This window comes from Zalophus californianus, chromosome 8, assembly GCF_009762305.2.
Source record: "Zalophus californianus isolate mZalCal1 chromosome 8, mZalCal1.pri.v2, whole genome shotgun sequence".
NCBI classification, from domain to species: domain Eukaryota; kingdom Metazoa; phylum Chordata; class Mammalia; order Carnivora; family Otariidae; genus Zalophus; species Zalophus californianus.
In genome coordinates, this window is record NC_045602.1 from 23383420 (window position 1) to 23406592 (window position 23173).

Here is a 23173-nt window from a genome sequence, read left to right on the forward strand (position 1 = left end):
ATAGTCACCATGTGATGATGATTTCCCGAACATTAGATCCCCAGAACTTTTCTGTCAGTCTCCCCACCCCCATCCCAAGGCAACCAATGTTCTGATTTCTATCATCATGAATTGGTTTTGCCTGTTCTAGATCTTCATAAAAATGGAATCATCCTATATGTACTCCTTTGTGCTTCTCTTTCTTTCAACATATTGAGATTCAGCCATGTAGCATCCAGTAATAGTTTAATTCATTTCCATTGCTGAGTATTATTCCATTATATGAAGATAACATAATTTGTTTATGTACCCATCTACAGATGGGTACAAATGTCCATTTGGGTTGTTTCTAGTTTTTCTGCTATTATGAATAAACCTGCGGGGAACATTTTTGGACGATTTTTCTTGTGAATATGTGTTTTCATGTTTCTTGGATAGTTAGAAATGGAATTGGTAAATAATAAGGTAGGTGTATACTTCACTTTATAAGAAACTGCTGAACAGTTTTCCAAAATTTTGTACCATTTTATGCTCCCACCAACAATGATTGAGTTCCAGTTGCTCCATGTACTCACCAGCATTTGGTATTGTTGCTCTTTTTTAAGTTTAGTCATTCCAGTGGGTGTGAAATGTTATTGCACATTTCCTAACACAAAGATGTTGAGCAATTTTCATTTGGTTATTGGCCACTCATAATCTTTTGTGACATGTCTGGTCAAGTCTTTTGCTCTCTTTCAATTTTTTTTTTTTGTCTTTTTGTTATTGATTTATTGGTATTCTTTATATATTCTGGATACCAGAATTTTGTCAGATATATATTTTGTCAATATTTCTTTGCAGACTGGCTTGTCTGTTTTTTTGTTGGTTTTTTTTTTTTTTTTGGTGAAAAAATTTATATTTAGATTTAGCCAGCTGGACTCAGTTTAGATGATTCCAATTTTGTTGGCAACATCCAAAGCATCATAGTCAGGAGCCAGTCGAACATATGCCTTCTTCTCTCCGTCAGGCCTGATCCAGGTGTTGACCTTAGCCACGTCAATGTCGTAGAGCTTCTTCACAGCCTGTTTGATCTGGTGCTTATTGGCCTTGGCATCCACAATGAACACAAGTGTGTTGTTGTCTTCTATTTTCTTCATGGCTGACTCAGTAGTCAGGGGGAACTTGATGATGGCATAGTGATCAAACTTGTTTCTCCTGGGGGCGCTCTTTCGAGGATATTTGGGCTGCCTCCGCAGACGCAGTGTCTTGGGTCGTCGGAATGTAGGTGACATGTGGATCTTATTTTTTTTGTGACTGTGGACGCCTTTCAGCACCGTTTTCTTGGCCTTCAAAGCCTTTGCTTTGGCTTCGGCTTTGGGAGGGGCAGGGGCTTCCTTCTTAGCCTTCGGCACCATATTCGTAAAAGGCTGGCTTGTCTGTTTTTTTAACAGTGTCTTTTGATTTAAAAAAATTTTTTGATGAAGTTCAATGTATCAGTTTTTTTAATAGTTTGTGATTTTGTGACCTGTTCAAGAAGACTTTGCCTTCTGCGAGGTCATGAAAAATTTATCCTCTGTTCCCTTTTAGAAGCTATATAGTTTTAGGTTGTGTGTTTAGGTCTGTAATCCACTTCAAAATAATTTTTGAGTATGTTGAGAGGTAAGGGTCAATGCTCATTTTTAAATATATGAACATCCAGTTGTTTTGGCATCATGTAAAATTAAAAAGACTTTCTTTTCCCCATCAAATGACCTTGATGTCTTTGTTGATAATCAGTTGACCACATGTGTGTGGGTCTATTCCTGGACTCTTCCTTGATCCCATTGTCCATTCTTACGCCAATACGGCACGATCTTGCTTACTGTAGCCTTACTGCAAGCCGGAAATCAGGTAGTGAAAATCCTCTATGAGGTAGCAAGTATTTGAAATACCAACCCAGGGTGCCTGGGTGGCTCCGTCAGTTAAGCGTCTGCCTTTGGCTCAGGTCATGATCCCAGGGTCCTGGGATCAAGTCCCACATCGGCTCCCTGCTCGGCGGGAAGCCTGCTTCTCCCTCTCCCACTCCCCCTGCTTGTGTTCCTGCTCTCTCTCTCTCTGTCAAATAAATAAATAAGATCTTTAAAAAAAAAAATGAAATACCAACCCGTTCCCTCCAGTATTTACGCTTTGTCCTTTACACCACTCAAGCAATCATTTGCTGATTGCCAAAGGCACATGAGTGCAATCCCAAGATGCAGAGCAGGAAAAAAAGGGGGGGGGGGCGCTTTCTGGCTTTGGTTTTGAAAACCTAAGTCCTTAGGGGAATAGAGACATAAAGTTTGGGGAAAACAGCATGCTAGAGAGCACCACCCCTTCCTTCCCTCCCTCTAATTCCAGTTAACAGCACTTCTAAAACCAGAGAAAAATCCCCTAGGCAGTATAGAAGGAATTAGAGCAACTACACACTCCTATATCTGGGGTCAGGATCTCAGGAGCCATGGAGACCTCAGGGAGGCATGGGGTAGCAGAGCCCCCCACCCCATCTCTGATGGCCCAGAAGCAGCAGAATGAATGCTGGGCCCTCCCTGCAGCCTAAAGCTGCAGGTGAAACAATGGCTGTCCCAGCAGAGGCTTGGCCAGGTGGCCTTGAGGAAAGTCACCCGAGTGCCTTGGCTCTCTGTAAACCTCCAGAAAATCAGTCATGATGCTAAGGAGGAGGGGTCCTGAATCGACTGTGATTAATGTTCTGCCACTCTGGCGGCAAAGGTGTCTCAGCTGAGTTACGGGAAAAGAAAGAAAGAAATCTCTCTTAAACGTCTCTGAGTTTACTGCTGAAGACGTATTTTGGCTTTATATATGGATCTTCTAACAAACTACATTTAAATGACTAACTCTAATGATGGGGCACCTGGGTGGCTCAGTGGGTGAAGCGTCCAGACTCTTGATTTCGGCTCAGGTCATGATCTCAGGGTCCTGAGATCGAGCCCTGCCCCACCCTGAGGCCGGCCCGATCTCTGCACTCAGCACGGAGTCTGCTTGAGATTCTCTCTCCCTCCCCCTCTGCCCCTCCACCCAGCTCTCTCTCTAAATAAATACAATCTTTTAAAAAATAAATAAATGACTAAGTCTAATGTTAATAAAGAGTGGGGAGGGGGTTGGGTAGAGGACCCATCCTTTCTAATGGAGAAGACTGCCTGGGAGGGATCGGGGCAGGGTGTGACCAGTCGGGCAGCGTGCCTCACTTGTGTTCCAACCCCAGCATTTAGGATCTCAGACTTCATCAAACAAGTCATCCTCACCATATGTGCTCCGGAGTTCTCCACCAAGGCCACCATATGTCCTGAAACACCTTAATGAAGTCCTTACATTTAAGGCATGGCTCTTGTCTTGAGCATTTCGAAGGACATCATGGTGGGTCCCCAGCAACACCTCAGTATCCTCATGGAGCAAAGCCCAGGGGTGAGGCCTGTTCCCCACACAGGAGTGACTGTCTGGGGGGCGGAGGCTCAGAGTGAGGACACCGTCTTGTCCTGGTTGCAGAGGACACTGAGGTGGGGCTGCCTCAGGCTTCTGCGTCCCTGCATTACTCTGCATGCCATCGTGTCCTGACCACGCCCACATGGGGTATGGGGAACTGGATGCTTCGGCCCTATTTATTAAGTGCCAGGACAGTCCAGTTTGTGTGCTGTCGTGCTTATATTAGCACGTTCAACCTGCACCTGAACTCCAAGAACGTAAAAATAGGCATTTCAATCTTTTTTTTTTAAGATTTTATTTATTTATTTATTTGAGAGAGAATGAGAGAGAGAGCACAAGAGGGGGGAAGGTCAGAGGGAGAAGCAGACTCTCCTCCAAGCAGGGAGCCCGATGCGGGACTCGACCCCGGGACTCCAGGATCATGACCTGAGCCGAAGGCAGCCGCCCAACCAACTGAGCCACCCAGGCGCCCAAAATAGGCATTTCAAAATGCATTGAATAGATACACACCTTTGCTGTGATCCCATTTCTGCCAAGTGCTCAGAAATGGGACACATGGGAAATGGAAAACAGACCAAAAATATTTGCTTGTCTGGCACCACGGATTAGGGTGTACAGGAGAGTGTAAACACACACACCCTCCGCACACACGCACCCTGCAGGTCGGGCCCTGGATTGGGGCCCTTTCAAAGCTGTCGAGGCTGGGCTGCCAAGTTCAGGGTTGCCCTGAGCCACGCTGTGCTGGGGCGAGGCCAGGGGTGCTCGGGTGAGAGAAACACAAGTGTCCTGGAGCTCCGTGAGAGCCCCTGCCCCTACTGTCCAGGCCCCCCAGAGAGGCGCTGGGGCAGTTCCCGTCAGCCCCCCCCCCCCCAGCTGACAATGCCATCATCACTTGGGGGTTGGAATAGGGGAGAATGGTCAGAGGACTTCTAGCTCATTGCTAAGTAAAGCTTAGCTCCTCTCTAGGGTCCCACGCCCCCCTTCCCCCAGAGCAGACTCTTAGCGCATGTCCGAGGGGCCTGGCTCTAAGGAGCATTGAACTCACTCACCCTGCCAACAGTTGGCCATGACATGTGCCGCCTCTTACTCACCCCGAAGTCATCAGTCATGTTTCCAGGAGTGTGAGTAATTCGGGGGGGTAGGGGGGGTGGGGAGGGCTCCTAGGTGGGGGCGGGAGATGTCTGAGAGGCAATGGGGCCCAGATGAGCCCTCATCACTCTTACTCCAAATCTGGGAAGGCTCCTCTTTTTGAGGAGGGATGCATCCTTAATCTGCTTTCATGTGGGGGGGGGGGTGGCTATGTGTGTGTAAATGCTGGAGGTTTAAGGAAACTAGAAACCAGAGTGACAGGGACTTCCCCCTTTAGCCCCAAGCAGCTGAGAAAGTGTGGTGGTAGCCCAGAGGAGGGATGCTGGTACGGTGGCTCTGGGACTTACTAATCATCTACGAACTCACATTTGTCTGACGTGTTGTTTCATGTGTCCCTATGAGGGCCTTGAAGCTCAGAGAGGTCAGGTGAGCGCTAATGTCCCAGCCCTGGGAAGTATCAGGGATGGGGGTAGAACCCAGATGCCTTGACTAGTCCAGAACTACACCTCTGGATGGGGAGGGCTTCCTGTGACCAGAGGGCTTTGCCAGCCTTTGGACTTGTTTTTTTCTGCAACATCTGCTTTCCACAGCTGTGCTTAGCCTGGCCCAGACAGTTGTCCTCCGGCTTTCTCACAGCCCGCTCTCACAGAGGTGCCGGCAGTGGGTGTTCCTGGGGAGGTTCAATCCTGGACCATTTTGCCCTCCTCTAGCTCTGAGGCTTGGCTGCCTTAGGTGGGCGATGTATTCCAAGGGAGTGATGGGGGTCAGGCACCCCGGGCCTGAGTTTCTTCCATCTCCTGGCGCACACCCCTGGCCAGAGAATGCTTGTAACACGGACTTCATGCCCTGGAAGAAAAAACCCTGCAGAGAACACACCTGGAAAAGAAGCTTCCATTTCGTGAGCACCTACTATGCTCCTGGACATGGTGCTCTGTTTTCACACGAATGACATTTTAGGTTCTTCACAAAAATTCCTCCTGAGGCAGGTAGTATTATCCTCACTACACAGACAAGGAAACGGAGATCTCAGAGGTGGTATAACTGGGGCAACATCACCCAACTTGTGAGTGAAGGAAGCAAACTTTGAATCCAGATCCGGACGGCTCAGCGCTCAGTGCACTGAATCATCCTGCCTTCAGTAAGCCTACAACAGCCTGGGGATTACATCCTAAACCACCTCACCTCGGATGCTAACCTCAGATAGAGATCAAAGGGACACTGTCATGGGAGGATGACTTTTTGAGATCAGAGCCTCTTATCAGCTGAATTGTGTTCCCCTTCCCCCAATTCATATGCTGAAGTCCTAATGTGACTGAATTTGGAGATAGGGTCTTTAAAGCGGTAATTAAGTTGAAACGAGGTCATAGGGGCCCCAATCCAGTGGGACTGGTGTCCTTACAAGGAGAGGAGATGAGGGCACAGACGCACACCTAGGGAAGACCACGAGAAGACACAGGGAGAAGGCAGCCACCTGCAGGCCTTCAAAAAACGAATAAACAAAAAAACCCAACCCTGCAGACCCCTTGATCTTGGACGTCTCTCTCCAGAACTGTGAGAAAATAAATATCCATGTTTAAGCCATCCAGCCTGTTATGGAAGCCCTTCAAATGAATTCAGAGTCCCCTTTTAAAAAATCACCGTTGGAGTCCTAGCTGCTGCACACAGTAGGCACCGAATCTGTGTGCGTCGATGGGCTGAAGGAAGGAAATTCCATGAACGCCGAGCCTCTCCAATAGGCAGAGAGAATTCAAATTTTGATTTTCGTAACCAGCCTCTGTCCTCCTGTCGAAACTTCCTGTTTCTGAGGAACAGAGATTTTTACAGATCCCAGAGGACATCCAGTAAACCCAACAGCTATTACCAAATAATTCTGGTTTTGATGAGCTCAGCGGGTATGAATCAGAAGCAGGCAGAGTGGCGTTTCCTTTGAAATATACCCAAGGTTAAACGTTAGAGGGGGAAGCAAAAATATATTTGGGGATTTATTGCCGGCGAGGAAATAATTGGCAATGTTGGCACCTCGGGCCAGGTGGAAATGGTCTTTCCTTCCTTCTGTGCAAGCAGGAACTGCCGTGGGTCTGAACGAGGGGGACACTGCTATTGCTCACACAGAAGCCATCTCCTGGTATCCAGGGGCCCATCCTCATGGTTCTCGCCTGGGGCTCCTATTTGTACAAGAGAATTCCAGGGGGGAGGGTCATCTTGGTGGGCTGTGGCCTACAGGAGGACCTGGCTTCAATTCCCTCCGGAGGGAGCCCCAGGAGCTTCACCCAGATTATGGGGGTTGGAGGCAGGGAGACAGCACACAGCTAGGAGCTGCCCAGCCCTTGACTCAGGAAGCCGGGGCTGCTGGACCTGCAGTGGGATCAGAGAGGGCATGGCTGAGCGGACCCAGGCTGGGTGGGCCCCACTTCACAGTGAAGCCTGCCCGTTTTCAGGGGCACCCTGTGCCACTGGCTATGGCCGAGGAGGAGCTGCTAAATAGCGTGGAAGGTGAGTTTGAGCGGGAGGCCCTTAGGAGGCCTCGTGCTGGCTGGCTTTGGCAGCTCAGAGGGCCCTGGCTTCTGCTTCTGGCTCTGCTGCTTTCCCTCCATCCGCTGGGGGCCGTTGCGTCGACCTCTGCGGGTCGCTGGAGGGTGACGTGAGTGATGTGTGCGCCTCCAGCCCCGGCCGGAACCCTCTAGAGCTCTGTCACTCAACCCCGTCCTGTCTCTTGAGCAAACCCGGCATCGGTCTATCAGCCACTTGCTTAACCCCATGAAGAGTCTCCTCTCCCAAGGGGGGATCTGACCACACTGTCCCGGGCTTTCCCCTCCAGGGGGCCTCACCGCCTGTAAGTAGCCTCTGAGCTCCTTTAGGACCTGCCACCCTTACCTTCTCAAGCTCCTTTCTTCCCACCTCTCCCTCACTCTCTCAGGAACTACGTACAGTTCCCCAAACCTCCCCTCCCACCCTCCGTGCCTTCAAGCACAGATCTCCTTCCTCTGCCTGAAACTCCCTACCCCTTCCTCCTTCCCCTCCCTCTGTCTGGCTCCTGCCTACTCTCCTCCCACGAGGACTTACCCCAGATGTCCCTTCCCCACCCTCCCCTTCCCTCACCAGGCATCTTCCCTGGCAGCTCCCTCTGAAAGGAGGCTTGTCCCCCCCCCCCCCCCCCCCGCCCCACTCCATCCCCTGCACACCTACACTCTGCAGGGGAACTTCCCTCCCTGCCGGCTCTCTCCCTCCCTGCTGCCTAGTCCAGGGTCTGGGACATAATAACAGCTCAATAAACATGTGTTGACAGAATTAATGAGTTACTCAATGAATGACTTCTGGATACAGGGGCCAGGCTCATAACTGAGTCACAGGGCCCCAGTCACCATGCTTTGCCCCCACCCACTGACCTGGGTGAAACCCTGCCCGTGATGACATCACTAGCTACCCTCAATTCTCAGAATCACCCATGCCTTCTTCTTCTCCTTTCGCTCCTGTCAGCTTCGCAGCTCCTCCCCCTCCTTCCTTTTCTTCCTTCTCTGGGGGTGGCACATCTAAATAAGGCAACACTCCCCCAGGACCTGTGTATTGTCATGATTTTCACCCAGTTATGACTCCTGGGCAATGGTGAGGTAGAATCCCGAGCTCTGTCCCCAGATGAAAGGTGCGACAGGTGCAATTCCTGTGGGACACCTAGGGTTGGACAGACACAGAGACCGTTGTAGACGAGGGACTGTCGTGCTCTCCAGCTAACGGAGGGGGGACCTGCGAGGACACAGGTGGGGGAAGGGGAGAGATGTTTCGCATGGGGTGTGGAACCTGGCAGAAGGTTTTGGCCACATACCAAGGCATCTCTGGTCCTGGCATGGGTGTGGAGGGGGCACCACCCTCGCCCACACGCTCATGCCTGGCTGCCTACCATCCCTTGGGGAGGGCAATCACCCTCCTCCAACCCAACGCAGATGATCAGGCAGGAGCCCAAAGGGGACTGCTCCAGCCATGAGCCCTGGCCAACCCCAGGGACATCACTGCCTCTTCCATTTCCTTTTGCCCCTCCTTTCCTTTTTCCTAAGACTCCCCCCATTCCCCCGTTTCATGAACTGTCGGGTTGTGTTTTGGCGTAAGTAAGGAGGGGCTGGCCGTTCAGAGTATGCCTCTGTATCACTGCTATTCTCCCGTCACGTACTTCTCCATGAGAATGAAAAAATAAATTAGGACTCTGTTTCTGGAAAATTGATGTTTATAGGATCATAGAACAGATGGGATATTTGTAACTCTTTTTAAAAAAATACCACAAATATTTGAATAGAAGGCAGCTTCTGAGGCTGGAGAAAAATAATATTATGACAAATAAAAAGACAACTACCTCATGTATCAGGTGGAAAATGTATGGCAAGAATTGACCCCAAGAGGTTGGTTTATAAATAAGTAAAACTAAATAAACCCAAAAAGGGTAGATAAATCAAAGTATGCTTCTTTGTAGGTTCTTTTTTTAAAAAAGATTTTATTTGTTTATTTATTTACTTATTTATTTATTGAGAGAGAGAGAGGGTGCACGCACCAGTGGGGGGAGGGGCAGAGGGAGAGAAAGAATCTCAAGCAGACTCCCCGCTGAGCACAGAGCCCAATATGGGGCTCAATCCCGCAACCCTGAGATCATGACCTGAACCGAAACCAAGAGTTGGACACGCAACCAACTGAGCCACCCAGGCGCCCCATTTCTTGCTAGGTTCTTAAGGGGCAGGGGGACACTGGTTGGCCACACAGCAGCACCCCCAGCCCCTCCTTCTCACACTGCATCCCTGTGCCTCCTTGGAGGGAAGCCCTGGAGGGGAGGGGCTGGGTACATCATCCTCTCCCAGTCCCCAGTGCCTGGCACAGGATCTGCCGCAGTAAGTTGGGTGATCATATAATTTATCAACCAAACTGGGACACTTCAAGAGTGAAAGGAGGAGATTAATAATTATGTCAGGACAACAGTTGTAATTTGGGACTAATGAATAAATGAATGAATGAATGAATCTTTAAAAGGTTGAAACTGTTGGCACTGAGGCATCCATGGCTGCCTACATCCATGGATGTCACTGTCTCATAGAAGATTCCACTGTGCGGACAGTGTGGACCACAGTGCATTTTCAAGCCCGTCTCTGTCTTTCTCCTGCAGGCAAGAACTCCCACAACAGAGGAGGCTGAGCTGGGGCTGAAGGGCCATGCTGGTGCTGCTTGGAGTCTCCACCACTGGGAGCATAGCTCGCCTGGGCGCCGGGCGCTGAGCTGTGCGCTTTCTGTTCTTTATTGCCTTGAAACGTCACACTGGCCTTAAGAAATGGATACTCTTACTACCTTTTGCAGGTGAGTCACCTGAGGCTTAGAGAAGTTAAATGACGTGCCCAGCATCACACACCTACCAATGTCAGACCTGCAACCAGGCCCAAGTCTGTTGGACACCCAAGCACTTTTAATAGTCCACGGCTGGAGAGCAGTCATCCGGGCCGGGGCCAGGGTTTTGTCTAAATGAGAAGAGTGTGCCCCGCCGGAGGCCAATCCTGTGTCTGATTGCAATCGCAGGGCAGAGTGCTGCATGGGGGCAGTGGCCAGGCCAGGATGGTGAAAAGTAGGCTCTTTGTGGGTCGCAAGCCTTCTGGCCCCTCCGGGGACACCGAGGCCTGAGCGTTGTGCTTGAGTTCTCAAGGCTAGTGTGGGTAGGTCAAGGAGGAGAAGGCAGGCCCCCACCCCTAACCAAGTGCCCTATCAGCCCTTCCACCTTCTGCCTCCTGCCCCCCCCCCCATTCCCACCCCCAGCTCTTGTTGGGCTGTGGAGTTTCCCTGACACCTGGCTTGATGGTTCTTTCCAGAACAGCCACCTCCATACAGCCCAGTCCCAGCCCATCAGGAGAGCCAGCCTCTTGGTCTGAGAGGTCTTCAGCACAGGGTGAACCACACTGTGCCCGAGATCCTGGGGCAGAGACTGGCAGGGGCCTGGCCAGGCTGAAATGGAGGAGAAGGCAACAGTGCCAGCACCGCTCTTCCCTCATAGAATTCCCAGGTCCCCCTGGGGGGAGGGCTCTGCCTGCTCAGGAGCTCTGCTGGGTGGATGGGGGGCATGAGAGGAGTTGGGCCAGGCTGGGTCTAGGTCAGGAAAGGCCTCAGCCAGGGGTCTGTCGGGCACCCTCTCCCCTCTCCCCCTCTCCCTCCCCCCCCATCTACCACCTCTGCTCCCCTAGAGTGGCCTTGCCCAGGGCTGCCAGGCGCTCTGGAGACTCGGAGGCCAGGCACAACTGACTGGCGCCCTCTAGTGTCTGCCTCTCAAGGCCCAGGTGCCCCTCTGGGGAGCCGCGTGCATCACACCCCACTCCCCTGTGACAGACTGGGGAGAATCCCCTGGATCCATGATTTATCTTCCATGCCAGGTCACTTCTGAGAATGTGAAGGGGCTCTGTGGTTGGTGCTGCTGGGACGACAGACATATAATGGGACTGTCCGGGGCAAGTCAGGGCATTTGGTCAGAATCGCCCCTTCCCCACAGTAGCCATCGGAATCATCTCTGGGAGCCACCCCATGAAGTAAATGAGAACCTGTGTGAAGTCCTTAGCCCAAAGCCTGGGAGAGTAGGCAATCAATGAACTTGTGATCAATAAGTAACTATGAGCTACACTTGGTGGTAATAACCATCTGGGTGGTTGAGCTCTGGGACCCATTTCCAGAGGGGTAGACAGGGAAAGTTGCATCCGAAGCTCCTTCTGAAGCAGGAAGGTAGAATCCAAGTTCTAGAGTCTGGCACAGAGCAGGAGGGCAGGTCGTGGGGCTCAGCACACATTGACGGATGGAGCAAACCCAGAATATCAGCCTGCGCTTGATCAAGACCTCCCTCCTCTCGCTGTTTCAGGTCTTGCCGGGGAATCTGGAAGGAAAACCGCCCCTCCAGCAAGAGAAGGACATTTTGACCCAGTGCCTCTTCCCACTGGTTTTGCAGATGAGCCCTCCCTCTTCCCACCTGTTCCTCTTGCACCAGTTTTAGAGATGACTTCTGCTCTGCTGGGCGCCCTTGGTGACTAACACAGGCAAGTGTGTGGGCCGCCACTTGTCCTGGCCTCTACCCCACCTCCCTGCCCCATGTCCTCATCGCTGCCTCGTGGCTTCTGGGGGCAAGGCCTCGGGGAGGTGTGAAGCTGTCCCCCCCACCTCCCCGAGCTCCCTGCCATGGGCATGGGCTGATGCAAGCTGGCAGCTTCTGTGACCCCTGCACCAGGTCAGGCCCAGCACTGGGCTTGAGTTTTACGCTCAGGGAGTTGGCAGCTGGGGTGGGGGGGAGGGAGCTCTCACATACGCATAAACAGGGCGGAAGTCTCCAGTGGTCAGAGCCAGGGCAGAGGGCCAGCAGCGGGCTTCGGAGTGCTGGAGAGGGAAGGCACCTTAGGCCCAGAAAGCGGAGAAGATTCTGCAGGATGGGTACAAAAGGTTTCCGCAGGTGGAGGTGGGTGAGGGCAGGACAGGGCTCTGCTTGGGGGCCCCCATGGGGAGGAACCTAGGTGGCACTCTGGTGTGTGTGTATGTGCGTGTGTGTAGGTATGATCTGGGGTGACATATAAGTGATTTTGGTGAAGTCAGTGAGATTTGGAGCTGGGCAAATGTCATTTTGAAGAGCTCTCCTTGGCGTAGGGGTGAGGGGCAGGTACGCGCTTTGTGCGGGAAAGGGAAGAAGACTTGAGCTGGCTTTTGTGTTCCTCAAACCAGTTTGCCCACATCCTTGGTTTCTGTGCCCTGTGAAGGCCCTGTCTGGAGCCCTGCGTGTCTGGGCCTGCGGAGCAGCGATGCCTACGTGAGGCTAGCAGTCTCCCCAGGAACTCCCTGCACGGGGTCCCTGGCCACTGTTGGAGTGGAGGGGCATCTCTGCCCCATCCCCCTGCTGCTCTCATAGCCCCCACCCTCAGCCAGCAGGCATGGGCTCAGCCCCAAGCAGCCCCCCAGTGTAAGCAGCGCTCCTCTCTGTTGCCCCTTTTCTCTCCTCAGGGCCTGGCTCTTACACAAGGCTTCCTTCTGCTCACACTCAGAGCTTTGCACAACCGGCGACATATACAAGCACTGGGTCTGGAACAAAAGAAAACCTGGCTCTGAGATCAGCCTCTGCCGTCCACCAGCTATGTGGCCTTGAGTAGGTCAAATGCCTTGAGCCTCAGTTAGCTCATCTGTAAATTGGGGATAATAACACTTAATGGGACTTATCTCATGGGGTTGTCATGAGGAGCACGTGAGATGATGCATGTACAAACGCTTTGCGGAGGGCTCCACCAATGGAAGGGATGACTATTGCTGTTTTCATGCCACACATGACCCAAGCAACACTCACCCAAGAAGGGAAACACAGTCGCTGAGTGCGTTCGCTTTACTCCCTCAGTAATTATGAAGCCTACTGTGTGCTGGGCACTGTTCCCAGCACGTGGGATATGCAAACAAATAAAACCCAAGATTCTTGCTGTCTTGGAGTTTGCATTCTAGGGGAGGGGTTCCCCCACACCTCAATCCATCCAGCACACATTTGGACCTCTTGCCCATATCCACAAACCCAGCCGAGGATGTCAGGTGACGTTGGGCCACTAGGAATTCTCTTCCTGAGTACCTCGCAGCCACCCAGTGGCCTGGGCAGAAGCGCTTGAGTGGACTAACAAGGTCCTTCCGACGCTTGCTGGAGCATTCAGAGCACTGCAGCAAGAAGAGAGAGCAATCGTGATGTTTAAGCGCCCATTTTACAGACGGGGAAACTGGGGCCCAGGGAAGTTTAACTGCCTTTTGCCCCAGGTTCTGCAGCTACACAGTTCCAGGCTCAGAAAGTCCGGCTCTCCCCTCAGGAGAGCTCATAGCCCCTTTCTCTCTTCTGATGCTTCTTTTTCCCCGTGGGCAGGGGAAAAGCCAATAACATAATTATTCAGTCCGTCAACGAACATTTGTTGAGCTCCTGCCCTGAGCCACCCACTGTTGTGAGCACTAGGGACAGTCTCGGCCTTGGTGGGGCTTACATGCCATTGGGCGGCAAAGTAAAAGAAATATGTAAGCAAGTAGCTGCGTTCAGGTAGTGACGAGTGCTGGGCAGAAAGCCAGATGGGATGATGGGCGGGGCAGAGGCTAGGGGTTAGGGTGGTCAGGGAAGACCTCACGAGGAGGTGACATTTAAGCCGGAGTGCAAGTGAGGACCTGCAGGACTCCAGAGAGCTTCTCCCTACTTCACTAAAAGGCAAAGGAAGGCCTGTTGTTCCTGCCCACGGGGAAAAGAAGCATCAGAAGAGAGAAAGGGGCTGTGAGCTCTCCTGAGGGGAGAGCCGGACTTTCTGAGCCTGGAACTGTATAGCTGGTGTGAAGAGCCAGGTGGCAAATCTGGGGATGCTCTTGTTTTGTTTTGTTTTTTAGTAGACTTTATGTTTTAGAGTGGTTTTAGGTTCACAGCAAAATTGAACAGCGAGTACAGAGAGTTCCCATATACCCCCTGACCCCATATATTCCCCTCCTTCCCTCCCCCCCACGCACAGCCTACCCCACCATCAACACCCCCCCCCCCACCAGAGTGGCGCATCTGTCCCAGTACATGAATCCACTCTGACACATCATGATCACCCCGCGTCCACAGTTTTCATTAAGGTTCGCTCCTGGGGCTGTGCATTCCATGGGTTCTGACAGATGTATGACAACATGTATCCACTGTTATAGTATCATACAGAGTAGTCTCATTGCTCTGAAAATGCCCTGTGCTCAACCTTTGCATCCTTCTCTCTCTCCCTGCCCCCCCACTCCGATCCCTGGCAACAACTGATCTTTTTCCAGAATGTCCTATCCTTGGAATCATACAGTATGGGGCCTCTTCAGATTGACTGCTTTCACTGGCTAATTTGCATTTAAGTTTCCTCCATGTCTTTTTACAGCTCCATCACTCATTTCTTTGAAGCGCTGAATATAAAATTCCATCGTCCGGATGTAGGGGCTGCTTTTGGTTTGGTTTGGTTTTTTATTTGGGCTTTTATCTAGCTTCTCCTTGAAGCAATCTCAGCCTGCAAGTCCTTTCCTTCCCCCCAGGGCTGCACCACCCCCCCGTGCCCAACAGGTGGCCACACCACCCTGTTTTGGCTTTTAACAGCCGATGGCTACGCACGACAGGGATTCTTGGGCGATTGTGTGAGTGAAACAAGGGAGAGACTGTGGCTGCTCCCCCCGGGCCACCTGTCTCTCACTCCCCTGCCCAGGCAACTGCAACAGCTGAGCTACACTTCTGAGTTTGGGGAACGAAGAGGACCTGGAACATTTTTGCCATTTCTGTTCCTTAAGGGAAGAGAAGCTCTAGTGCCTGGCCCTCACACAGTACTGTCTTCTAGAAGACCAGAAACTTCTAGGAAGTTTGGTCCTCACAATGGGATCTGATCCCAAGTAGGTAGTTCTCCGGGCAGACAGCCCTGTTTGTACAGGGGGAGCCTCCCTGGGTGAGGAGAAAGGATGCTGGTATATTTTGATCTTGGGGCTGGCAGCCTAAAAGGAAAAATATTTCCGATGAAGGAGACTGGTGTCTTTTGTTAGCAAGATTGAACCGTGGCAACAATGAATAGATACACAAAGTGTAATATATGTATATATATATATATTATATATGTAATATATGTAACATATATTACAATGTATAATATATTATAATACATATTACAGTGTATCTACATTACTATATTACAATGTGTATATATTACAATATATAATATATATTACAATATCATGTTATATATATATATATACAATGAATATTATTCAGCCTTAGAAAGAGGTAAAATTCTGTTCAACTTTACAGTATGAATGAACCTTGAAAACATTTTGCCAAGTGAAATAATCCAGACACAAAAGGACAAATATTGTACAATTCCATTCATATGAGGCATCTGGAGTAGTTAAATTGAAGGAGACAGAAAGTAGAACGGTGGTTTTCAGGGGCCAGGGGTGGGGATGGAGAGTTATTGTTTAATGGGCACAGAGTTTCAGTTTGGGATGACAAGTTCTGAAAAATAGACAGTAGTCTGTTTGTGATGGTTGCACAACATTGTGAATGCACTTAATGCCACCGAACTGTACATTTAAAAATGATTAAAATGTTAAATATCACGTTATACAGATCTTCCTCCATTTATGATGGGATTATGTCCTGATAAACTCATCATAAACTGAGAATACCCGAAGTCAAGGGGCGCCTGGGTGGCTCAGTTGGTTGAGCAACTCTTGGTTTTGGCTCAGGTCCTGGTCTCCAGGTTGTGAGACTGGGCCCCGTGTCAGGCTCTGCACTCAGCATGGAGTCTGCTTGAGATTCTCTTTCTCCGCCCCTCCCCTCACTCATGCGCTCTCACTCTCTCGCTCTCTCAAATGAATAAATAAATCTTGGGGGAAACAAAGAAAATATCCTGAATAGAAAATGCTGAACATCATAGCTTAGTGTAGCTGAACTTAAATGTGTTCCGAACACTGAACATCAGCCTACATTTGGGCAAATCACTGGACGCAAAGCCTATTTCATAATAAAGTCTCGAATATCTTATGTAATTTATTGAATGCTGTGCTGAAAGTAAAAAAAAAAAAAAACAGAACACTTGTATGGTTAGAGAGGGTGGTAGGTGTGTTGATCGTTTACCCTCATGATCGTGTGGCTGGCTGGGAGTTACAGCTCGCTGTTAGTGCTCTCTGTCACAAGAGGGTATCAGCATATCACTGACCTGAGGAAACAGCAATAGTCACAATTTGAAGTACACTTTCTACTGACTGTGTATCACTTTCATACCATCATAAAGTAGGAAAATCATAAATCAAACTATCATAAGTCTGGGACCGTCTATATATATTTTATCATAAAAAAACTTTTTTGTAAAACTGATTGAACCAGGATCATAAAGTCCACAGAGTTCATCTTGTTCTTTCATGGTTGTTCACACCCCCACCCCCCACACACACCCCAATCTGACACAGCGTCCTGTGTTTCCCATCACACACTTCAAGCCTGGACATCTCACTACCTTGAAAGAGTGCTGACCGTCAAGTGGAAAGACTGTGCTGGTGTCTAATAACTGAGCCTTCGCTTCCTCATATACAAATGGGGAAAATAACACTTGCCCTATCCTAGTTAAAGACTGTCACAAGATCAGTGAAGCCCTCCACGCTGATAAAGGGTCATTAGGTTATCATCCTGTTGACCTTACAGCAGTCAGGTTTTCTTCCCAGCAAAATGAGTTTACTCAGGAATTGAAGAGGAATTGCAATTTGGGACAGGCAAGCTACAGCAAAAGCCCTAAGCAAGTGGGAGGGCAAAGGAGAGGAACCCTCTTTTATGGAGTAAAAGGGGGAAATTGGAACGGGCTTGTTATAAATGAAAAGTGCATTGGAGTAAACTGGGAGTTTGAAATGTAGTGTCTTTTCATTGGCTGAGTTGTGAGTCTCTCATTGGCTGGGTTGTTGCCCGTTGAGAAGAAAATCTTCCTTCCTCTTGCTAGGGTGGTAAAATAGGCTTCTTTTGGTTTGGAATTTAAGGTACATCTCTTCCTGTTGGGGCTGCAAAGGGGTATGAGTAGTACAGCCTGAGAGCTCCCCCTTGTGGCCTTCCAACGCCATTTTAAATGAGATTCCCTTGACTCAGTTTCACAATCCTTATTGTCCAGGTCATGGGCTCCAGTTGGGGACAACTCTAATTGTTGGGAAGTTCAGGCAGAATTGTGAAACAGAAAAGGTTACTCTTGGTATCACTTCACCTCTTACATAATATGTCTTAGAATGTCCCTTTCCTTTTAGCAACTTCATATCACATCCAGCCCCTTGTAATTGTGTGCTAACCCCCTGCCCATATCTTATCTCTTGGAACTATGTTAGGAAAAATTCTGTGTGTCTCCTGTACTCATGCCACTATCACACTTGGAATACTTCTGACACCAGATGTGTGGGTTTTGCCCCCCACAGAGCAATTCTAGGACACCACCTGGGTGTCCTAGAATTTAACTCAATTCTGACATTGTCTACCTGGAGGTAGCATCAGGTCCCATAGGTTAAGGCCTCAGTCCTACGAGATTGCCCCCACCCTCTCACTTCTCACTTCAGATGCCACTCGAAAATCCAGGTTGTCATCCATGCTTCTAACTGATCGGCTACAATTTGGAGGTTCCCACAACTCCCTCTTCAGGTTTGATTAATTTGCCAGAGCAGACCACAGAGCTCAGGAAAACAGTTTACTTACTGTTTGCTGGTTTATTGTAAAAGGATATGATAAAGGATACAGATGAGCAACCAGATGGGAGAGATGCATAGGGCAAAACACGTGGGAAAGGGCAAGGAGCTTCCATGCCCTCTCTGAGCACTCCACTCTCCCAGCACCTCCCTGTGTTCACCAACCTGGAAGCTCTCTGAACCCCATACTAGTGAGATTTTATGGAGGCTTCATCACGTAGGTGTGATCAATTATTAACGTCATTTCCAGCCCCTCTCCCCTCTCTGGAGAATGGGGTGTAGGGTTGAAAATTCCAAGGTTCTCCATAATGGTTTGGTCTTTCTAGTGACTAGACCCCATCCAGGAGCCCACCAAGAGTCTCACCTCAATAGAACAAAAGACACTGCTGTCACCCAGGAAATTCCAAGGGATTTAGGAACCTTGTGTAAGGAACTGGGGTCAAAGACCCAATATTAGAACAAAAGATGCTCCTAACGCTCTTATCACTTAGGAAATTATAAGGGTTTTAGGAGTTCTGTCCCAGGAACCAAGGGTAGAGACTAATATACACATTTTTTTATTATTTTACAGGAACCAAGGTGCTACCTCCTCCAGAAAGCCTTTCCAGATTCTCCCTCCCTCTTCCTTCACCTGAGCCAGGTGGAGTTTGGGGAGCTGTGTGATGAAAAGAATATATAAATGAAATTGTAAAGACCTAGGTTTGAATTCTGCCACCATTTACTATGCGTGTAACCTTGGCAATCACTTAACCTCTCTGAGCCTCAACATCTATCTGTAAATTAATGGCAGCAAATTATTTAAGAGGATGGTCGTGAGAGTTAAATGATAAAACATAGCCAACAGTGCTTAGAAATGTGTGATGCTCAGTACATACTGGTTTCCTTCTTTGAGCTCCCATAGCCCTTTATCTGAGGTTTCAGCCTTGTATTATAGGTATTTGTGTCATTCATTCATTCAACAAACATTTAAATATGAAGGCAATAAGTGTTATGAAGAAGACTAACATAAGATGAGGGAGGAAGAGAATGTGTATTGTGTTGTTAGTTTGTTTAGGATGGTTAGGAAAGACCTCACAGATAAGGCATCATGTAGACAGAGTGAGTGAGCCCTGTGGATATCAGATAAATGAGGTGAGAGGTAAGGCCCTGCGGCAGGAACATGCTGATGTGTTTGGGGAACAGCAAGGAAGCCAAGGTGGCCAGATCAGAGTGAGCAGAAGAGGGAGGAGGAAGGGCGGAGAAGTAGCAGGGGTCACACCACACAGTACCTTTGTAGACTGTGACAAGGACTCTGGGTGAGGTGGGAAGCCAATGGAGAGTGTTGACCAGCAGAGTGAGAGAACTGACATAGGTTGTAGAGGGTCCCTTGGCTGCTGTGTGGTATGCCATTGACCGGACAGTAGAAAGGGTTAAAATAGGGAGGATTGATTGGCAGCCTATTGCAGTAATCCAGGTGAGAGATAGTGGCTTGGACCAGGAAAGCAAATAGAGGTAGAAAGAGTGGTCAGACTCTGAATACATATTGATTTTGAAAGTAGAGCCAAGAGTACTTGCTGGAGTGTGAGAGAAAGAGCTAATGCCAAGGTGTTTTTGTTTTTGGGTTTTTTGTTGTTGTTCTTGTTTCTTTGTTGTTGTTTTTTTTGCCTGAGAAAGTGTGAAAATGGAGTTTCTTTCACTGCAATAAGCAAATCTACTGGAAAAGCAGGCTTGGGTGGGGCAGAGTGGGGATGAGAAATTTGGTTTTGTATTCACCTAGTTGTTTACCATTTCCTATGCTCTTCATTTGTTTCTAATGACCCAAATTTCCCTCTTATATTATTTGCCTTCAGCCTGAGAACTTTCTTTAGCATCTCTTGTGTGAATATTTGCTAATGGTGACTTTTTTTAGTTTCTCACTTTATCTGGAAATATCTTTCTTTTACCTTCATTTTTTGAAGGATATTTTTGCTGGATATAGAATTCTGGTTTGAAAGTTTTTACTTTCAGTTCTTTTAGAGATGGGGGTCCACAGTTTCTGGCCTCAATTGTTACTTTTCCTTTTTTCAGCTTTATTGAGATATAATTGACAAAATTGTGAGATATTTACAGTGTACAACATGTTGATTTGATATCCGTATACATTCTGAAAGGATTCCCCTATGGAGTTAATTAACACATCCATCACCTCACCTATTTACCTTTTGGGGAGTGTGGTGATGAGAACATTTCAATTCTACCATCTTAGAAAAATTCAATTATACAATATAGTATTATCCACTATAGTCACCATGCTCTACATTAGGTCCTCAGACCTTAATCTCATGGCTGAAGTTTGTAGTCTTTTACCAACCTATTTCCCCTACCCTCCAGTCCCCTAGCAACCGCTTTTCTCCTCTGTTTCTCTGAGTTTGATTTTTTTTTTTTTTTTTTAAGATTCCACATATAAGTGATACCATGCAGTATTTGTCTTTCTCTGTCTGGTTTACTTCACTCAGCATAATGCCCTCCAGTTTCATCCATGTTGTTGCAAGTGAGAGGATTTCCTTTTTAAGACTGAATGGTATCTCATTGTACAAATATATCACATTTTCTTGATTCACCTGTTGTCAGACACGTAGGTTTTTTTCCATGCCTTGGTTATCGTGAATAGTGCTACAATGAACATGGGAGTCCAGATATCTCTTTGAGATAATGGTTTCACTTCCTTTGGATATACACCCAGAAGTGGGATTGACAGATCATACGGTAGTTCTAGTTTTAATTTCTCGAGGATGCTTCATACTGTTTTCCATAGTGTTTGTACCAGTTTACATTTCCACCAACAGTGTGTGAGCGTTCCCTTTACTCCACATCCTCACTAGCATTTTTCTCTTGTCTTTAGATAGTAGCCACTCTAACACGTATGAGGTGATATCTCATTGTGGTCTTGATTTGCATTTCCTTGATGATCAGTTATGTTGAATACCTTTTCATGTACCTGATGGCTATTTGTATGTCTTTTTCGGAAAAATGTCTATTTAGGTCCTTTGCCCATATTTTTATTTGGGTTGTTTTTCTGCTCTTGAGTTGTAGGAGTTCCTTGTATAGTTTGAATATCACTCCTTTACCAGATATTGGTCTCTATTGTTTGATGAGAAGTCAGGGTTATTTGAGTTGCTCCCCCTGCCCCCACAAGAAATGTAATTTTTTGCTGGCTACCTTCAAGATTTTCGGTTTATCTTTAGTTTACAGCAATTTGACTAGTGTGTCTAAGGAAAGTTTTCTTTGTATTTATCCTACTTGGGATATACTGATCTTCTTGAATCTATAAATGCATGCACGTCTTTCACCAAATTTGAGCTATTATTTCTTCAAAATTTTTTTTCTGTTTGGTAGCCTCTCCCCTTCCAGAGAGGAGTCAGTTACATGTGTTAGACATTTTGGAATTGTTTCTTAGGCTTCTGAGTCTCTGTTCCTTATTTTGTCCCAAGCTTTTTTTTCTCCTTCTTCTTCAGACTGGATGCTTCCTTCTGATCTCACTTAAAGGTCTTTGATTTTTTTCTCTGGTGTCTTCATTCTATTGTTAAGCCTATCCATTGAATTTTTTATTTCAAATATTGTTTTTTTCAGTTCTATAATTTTCATGTAATTTTTTAAAATAGAGTTTATTTCTCTACTGAAGTTCTCTGTCATTTCATTTGTTATAAACAGGTAATCCCTTACCTCATGAAGCATAGTTATAACAGCTACTTTAAAATTATGATCTGCTAATTCTAACATCTGGGTCATCTCAGGGTCAGTCTCTCTTGATTGTCTTTTTTCTTGAGAATGGGTCACAAATTCCATTTTCTTCATATGTTTGAGTAGTTCGGGGGTATTCTTGACATTGTGATGGTGAAGTAGAGACTCTGAATTTTCTTATATAGTTTCCCCCCAAATGCTGACTTTTGGATTGTTTGAGTTGGCAACTAACTTGATTGGCTCAAACTGTAAATTGTCTCTTGGGCCACAGCTCAGATCTCAGTTCAGTACTTTTATTTTTATCTGGGCCACTTAAGCCTAACTCATGCATGCATGGTTCAGAAATTGGCCAGAGATTTGCACAGAGTTTATAATACAGAATGTGTGGTTCTTCCTTTCTGGCTCTCTTTTCCTGGGTTCCTCCCCTCACTTTCCAAAGGCTGAAGTTGCCTCAAACTCCATCCTTTGATTCTTCAGGCCAGAAGTACTGGCCTTTTCATTTTACCTTTCACTTTATCTGTCCTGTGAATCTACTGTGGCCTGCCTTTAGGTTAAAAGCCATAAAAAAAAAAAAAAATAGAAAGTCATCCCATGCATTCATTTTTCCAAGTGTTGACTCCTCTCCAGAAACTCCATGTTTCTGTTCACTCTCCAGAACCTTCAGGTAGTTGCTTTTGTGTTTGTGTGTTTTGTTCAGAGTTCGTCATTGTTATTTGCAGGAGTTTGTCTACTAGGAGCTTACTGAGCTACCCTGGAACCAGAACTGTCAGTATTTTTGTTTTGGACACATCAAGTTTGAGATGTCCATTAGACATCCAAGTGGAAATATTCACTAGCCAGTTGGATATGCACCTGGAGTTCCAGGGAGAAATAATTTAACACTTGGAAGGATATAGATGGTGTATAGTCACCATCTTGGCTTGATAAAGCCAATCAAGATATGAGTATACATGTAGAAGATAAAGCCAATCAAGATATGAGTATACATGTAGAAGAGAAACAAGCCCAGAACCAAACCCAGGTGCATTGCAGGGTGCATGATGAGGAAGAATTAGCAAAGCAGATCAAGAAAGAGTGGACTGTGAGGGGCAAAACCCCCAAGAGAGTGTTGTCTTGAAGTCCAACTAAAGAAAGTATTTCAAAAAACGACAAAGTAGTCAACTGTATTAAAGCTGCTAATAGGTTAAGATAAAGATTGAAAACTGACTACTGGATTTAGCAATATGAAGGTCACAGAAAGCCTGAGAATAGTTGTTTTGTTCAAGTGGTAGAGTGAGAACTCACTGAAATGAAGTGAAGAGTTGGAGTCCAGGAGCATGGAGAATTCTTTCAAGGAATTTTACCATCAAAGAGAGAAGAAAAATGGGATTGAAGCTGGAGGGGGATATGAAGTCTAGAGAAGTTTTGTTTTAATTTTTTTTTAAGATTTTATTTATTTGAGAGTGAGACAGAGAGAGTACAAGCAGGGGGAGGGGCAGAGGCAGAGGAAGAGGGACAAGCAGTTTCCCCACTGAGCAGGGAGCCTGACATGGGGCTTGATCCCAGCACCCTGAGATCATGACCTGGGCTGAAGTCAGACGCCCAACCGACTGAGCCACCCAGGTGCCCTTTAATTTTTGACATCGGGAAAAATCATACCATGTTGGTATGCTAAAATAGGTCATGGTTGAGAGAGAATAACTGGAGTGTGGAGAGAGAGAGGAAATAGGGTCCTGTGCACAAGTAGAGAGTTGTCCTTAGATAGAATTATGAGCAGCTCATCCATAGCAGT

At 47.6% G+C, this 23173-nt stretch overlaps 1 protein-coding gene and 1 long non-coding RNA gene across 3 annotated transcripts; one reads left to right on the top strand and one right to left on the bottom strand.

Moving 5' to 3' along the window:
- Positions 1 to 859: 859 nt before the first annotated feature.
- LOC113938222 (60S ribosomal protein L23a-like) lies at positions 860 to 1373 on the bottom strand. The gene has a single exon (XM_035728889.1). It carries the CDS (start codon positions 1371 to 1373, stop codon positions 903 to 905), a length of 471 nt encoding a protein of 156 aa, XP_035584782.1. The 3' UTR covers positions 860 to 902.
- A 5226-nt stretch (positions 1374 to 6599) lies between these two features.
- On the top strand, positions 6600 to 11535 carry LOC113938223. 2 transcript variants are annotated; one of them, XR_003524855.1, is made up of 3 exons: positions 6600 to 6996; positions 9644 to 9831; positions 11366 to 11535. It is a non-coding gene; the product is annotated as an uncharacterized LOC113938223 (long non-coding RNA). The 2 variants fall into 2 exon arrangements; XR_003524856.1 differs by lacking the exon at positions 6600 to 6996 and adding an exon at positions 7211 to 7336.
- The last annotated feature ends 11638 nt before the right edge of the window (positions 11536 to 23173 follow it).